At 46.4% G+C, this 5,034-nt stretch overlaps 1 protein-coding gene across 1 annotated transcript; it reads right to left on the bottom strand.

Annotated features, from left to right (window-relative positions):
- Positions 1 to 1,469: 1,469 nt before the first annotated feature.
- LOC129399145 (40S ribosomal protein S15-like) lies at positions 1,470 to 2,021 on the bottom strand. The gene has a single exon (XM_055118416.1). It carries the CDS (start codon positions 2,019 to 2,021, stop codon positions 1,470 to 1,472), a length of 552 nt encoding a protein of 183 aa, XP_054974391.1.
- Between the last annotated feature and the right edge of the window lie 3,013 nt (positions 2,022 to 5,034).

Raw genomic sequence — 5,034 nt, 5'->3', positions numbered from 1 at the left:
TAACGTAAATCACAGGGGTAAAAAGGAAAAAAAAATGATGTGGTATTTACCGGAGTGTAGTAATAGGGTTATGAGATTTTATTTTCTAGCCTGTCATTTGGTCTCATTATTCAAACTTTCATGGTTCCTGGAGGGACCCCTTTACTTTGCATGTCACTTTCCACTCCAAGCTTTGTCCTCCTTATCCTCCTCCTGCTGCTGCCTAGGAAGCAGGGACACGCTGGCACTTGGTGTTCAGCTAAAGTCCAGTTTCTTTCTATTTAGAATTTTCTCCCTTCACTTGGTCCTCAAAGTTACTCCTTTCTTAGTTGGCCTCTTTTTGCTGAAAACTTAATATTGTCGTAAGTCAGGGTCTTTCACAAAAGATAGAAGAAGAAATTGTCTGTATTTTTGCCCCAAACACAATCCTCTCTGAGGCAAAGGAGCCAATGATCCTGGCAGCCTTTCTAGCCGGGCAGAGGCTGACAGATCGCAGAGAATGAAACCAAGTTCTTATTTCAATAGAAAACCCTGCCACACTTTTCTAAGTTATTTGTGACAGCAACATTACTCATGTTCCTATCCTTAGCAGCCTGTGCACACTGCAAAGGGATCCGGTTCAATAGAAGCACAGAGCTCGGGAGGCTTCCGCGAGAGAGTATTCATTTCATTTTCTGTTTAATTTTTCTTCTCCCACTAACATCGGCCATATGTTGATTCTCCCTTCTCTGCCCATGGACAATGTCTCTGACAGATCCCTTGGCGTGACGGGTCACTTCCAAGTATTAGAACACTCATGTTTCAGTAGTTAGGAAATAAAAACTGTTCTGATGTCAGATTCCTGCCCCCCTGTACCCCCCAGTTCAGAGCTTCTTCCCTTTCTCCTCTCAGATCTCAACTTTGCTCAAGCCTGAATTCAGGAAGGACTCTCTCTCTCCGTCCTTCTCTCTCTCTCTCCCTCCCTCCTTCCCTTCCTCCCTCTCTCTCTCTCTTTCTCCATCTCCCTGCCTCCCCCTCCCTTCCTCCTCATTCCCTCTCCCTCCCCTCCGCCTTCTCTCTTTCTCCCTCCCTCCCTCCCTCCCTCCCTCCCTCCCTCCCTCCCTCCTTCCCTCCCTCCCTCCCTCCCTCCCTCCCTCCTTCCCTCCCTTCCTTCCCTCCCTTTTCTCTTCTTCCCTCTCCCTCTCCTTCTCTCCCTCTCCCTCTCCCCTTGAGTTCCATCACTAGTGTGCATTTCTCATCACCAATATCCACAGTTTCCATCCCACCATCCCCCCCCCACACACCCCGTTATTATGACAGCCACTTTTCTTCTCTGTCTGTTCCTCTCCCTCTCTCTCTCTCTCCCTCTCCCTCTCCCCCCCTTGAGTATCTCTCTTAGTTATCTCTCTTGGAAACAAAGCCCAATGCTGGTTCGATTCTAGGTTCTTCTTGTGAGGATGAGGAATATTGGGCTTCTTGCTGGCGGGGAAGTGTGTGGCTTCAGGGTGCCTTTAGGTGCGTGACATGAGAGCCGTGGATGGGCCGGATGCTTGACGCTTGACGGGCTTGTAGGTGATGGAGAACCCACCCAGGGGGTGGCTGATCGGCTTGGGCTTGATCTCCCCTGCTTGAAGATCTCGAGGTTGGAGACGCCCCCGCTGCTGCCCGCCACCCAGAAAAGGGTGCTCATGTTCCGCAGGTGTGTCTCCCCAGCTCAGGCTTCTCTCTGGGCGCAGCTTCCTCCCTGGCCTTGGCAGGTGCCTCAGCAGTGAGTGCGCCTTGCTCCGGAGGTCCAGGTCCAGGCTGCTGCCAGGGGCGGTACCGCTGCATCTGCTGCACCCAGGACAAGGCCCGCCCTGGCCGACGCCCACGCCGAGGTAAGTGGACCGGAGGAAGGCCCGCTTCTTCTGCTGCTCACTGCCACCGTCTCGTGTGCTCTTCGGGAAGGACAGCTTTCCGTTGGGGGTTTCTTGAGGGCCAAGCAGCCTCCTCTGCTCTCTCGGCTGCAGTATGCAGTGCGCTCTGGGTGATCCCCGCACTGTGCAGTCTCTTGTGCCCAGCATCCTGCCTGTGACCCCTCGGTCTGGGACACATTGTGTAGCCTTGCCTCCATCCACTCCCCCACCCTGTCGCCCCTGGAACGGAACAGATCAGCCCTCCCTCCGTGCCTGCTACCTGTTTTCATCCTGTGCACCTTGTGGTCACTTGTAGATCAACCTCTCTGGCTGGAGAACTAATGCTCCCGGTGGGCATGAAGCAGGAGCTAGTAAGCTGCCTCTCCCCCTGTGCGGGGTCCCGCAATGCCAGCTCACAGAGGCTGTTCCCTTCCCTAGCCTTGGGGTAAGAGAGTCGGCTAGATTCCACTCCCTTATATAATTTCCTCATCTAAGAAAGCCTCTTTCCATCATCCAATCTCTGCGCACAGACAAGTTGGAGGAAGGTCTAGAAACTTAGGCTCACTTGACTTAACACTTGACTAGAAAACCCTGAGAAAAATGTTTCATTTTTTAGGTCACACTTGACAGCTGTTGTTCTTAAGGGATTTTGGTGGAGATTCTGAGACAATAGAAATATGTATTGGGGCTGGAGTGATAGCACAGTGGGTAGGGCATTTGCCTTGCATGTGGCTGACCAGGGTTCAATTCCCAGCATCCCATGTGGTCCCCTGAGCACTGCCAGGAGTAATTCCTGAGTACAGAGTGAGGAGTAACCCCTGAGCATCTGAGTGTGACCCAAAAAGAAAAAAAAAAAAAGAAATACCCATTGAATGAAATAGCCTCTAAGCCTATTCATACCCTTGAGCATATAAACAGTAATGGAAGAAAATGACTTTGATTAAAGAAAGCAAAAGGATCTCATCCTTGTAAATACTCTGAGCACCAGTTGGATTATAGGGTTGTTTGTGTCCCACCCTGCTAAAGATTTGTGAAGTTTCTTGAGTAACCTTTGTATATCAAGTACTCTGGAAGTATTATTGTTCATCTTGATCATTTATGATCAAATTTTGACACAGGAAATGATATTTTTATTTGCTTGGGGGAGGTGTTTTTAAGTGGCATCTTAAAGTTACAGTACATGTGCAAAACTAAGTTTCTATTTAAATATTTTATTTTGATGTATAGGGGTCACAGCAGTCCTGGAGGTGTGGAGCATCAGGGCCATACCTGGAGGTGCCATGGATAGAACTATGGGCCTTGGAAGCGTGAGGCATGTGGTCTACCATTTGCACTCTCTATCTTCACAGCCCCTAAATTGCTTCTTTTACTCAACTGTTGTTTTTTAGTGATACAGTGATACAGTGAGCCCAGAAAAGGGACAACCATACTAACCTATTTCCTATATCTATGGAAAAAAAAATACTAGTTCCAATGTTCTAGATGAACTATGTGCATGTGAAAAAGCTGACTTTAGGTTCTGACAAAGGCTTTATTACCAGCCATGCAAGAAGCTTGTGGACTGGCAGAGTGCATGGAAGGAGAGGTCAGACAGAACCTCAGGTTGCAGGGTAGGAAGTGGTGGGAGAGACCTGTTGGGGCCTGGGATTTAAACTTGTGATCAGAGGAAGTGCTTGTAGTTGATTGTTCAACTGTTTGTCTTTGAATTATTAAAAGAAAAAATCCTGACTTTTATGTTTTGAAGAGTGTGGTCTGTGGGTTATCTCTATCAGTGAAGTAGGAAAGTATGTATATACCTGGGGCTCCCAACAAAGGGTTCCTGGAGTTTTCATTCTCACCCTCTCACTGAAAAAGGCCTGTCAGCCTCGCTTGCCTCCTTAGCCAGAATGATCAGAAGACTCTGGGTTATTGGTCTTCAATGTTGCCAGACTATGCAGGTCCCCAATTTTGATTTTCTCTCTCTCCTAACAACCATCTTCCCAAAACAGTGGCAGATTTTGTCCTCATACTAGTCTCTTTTTCATCTTTCTTTTGTTCATTTCCTTTTGTATTCGATTCCTCCCACTACCTACTAATTGAAAGCATAGCTTTATTCAGTCCACCAGCCTCCTTACAGTTTCTATTTAGGAAAATGTTTTAAATTGTCTCTCATGTGTCTCTCTGAATCAGCCACACTTGGGCACCGATTTCTTTAACATTTTCTCTGCAAAATGTCATGGTTCTTTCAGACAAAAACTTAATAATTATTCCTCAAGTTCTACAATATCTATTGGGAGCTGTGTAAACTTCATTTCAAACATTTTTTTTCTCAGCTAGACTTTTCTGTTTTCCTTCTTGCTAATAATAAGATCTTAGAAGGCATAACCAGTGGACTGGACACCCTGAATTTTCTGTAGGTACTCCTCCTCCCTCATATAAAAACAGTAGCGTGTCCTTCTACAAGTCTGTCTATATCATTCTGTTAGACAAATCTCATGTCATTGCATTAAAAAATAAACAAAAGTAATATCAGCTTTTACCAAGCCTGGTAAGGTTTGCCAAGAGATTCTGCATATTCCTAGAGCAAGAATTCCAGTTCATACTTGTTCCCAGCCCAGATGGCATCATCTGGTACTCTGATAGGTCACAGTACCAGATGGAGACATAGAAATTCAGGAAAGATGCTCCAAACTCTGTTGTGCTTTCTCCAAGGCACAAACCCCATTAACTCAAGTCTAAGGGCAACATTATAGGTGAGTCAATAATATCAGACCACCCTGATAGAGCACTAAGCCACACCCAAAGGGTGTTTGCTTTTTGTTTCCTTTTAACCCTATGAAGTTGTTCTTGTTTATTTTTTTTTCTTTTGGGATCACACCCAGCGATGCACAGGAACTACTCTTGATGGTGCTCAGGGGACCACATGAGATGCTGGGAATCAAACCCGGGTCAGTCGTGTGCAAGGCAAATGCCCCACCTGTTTTGCTATAGCTCCAGCCCTCTTGTTTTGTTTTTGAATACTTCTACAGGTAATAAGAAAGTTGCAATTTTAATATTTAATGTCTATTCCCTTCCCTGTGCCTTCCTTCCTTCTGTTTCTGTCTTGTCTCTTATATGCTTGTTTCCTCATCATTCTCAAATTTGCTGCCTCATTCACTTGCAAATGTACTCTTCTCTGACACACACACTCAGATTTGTTCTC

Source organism: Sorex araneus, chromosome 10, assembly GCF_027595985.1.
Source record: "Sorex araneus isolate mSorAra2 chromosome 10, mSorAra2.pri, whole genome shotgun sequence".
In the NCBI taxonomy this organism is placed as follows: Eukaryota; Metazoa; Chordata; class Mammalia; order Eulipotyphla; family Soricidae; genus Sorex; species Sorex araneus.
This window is presented reverse-complemented; position numbering and strand designations above follow the sequence as displayed.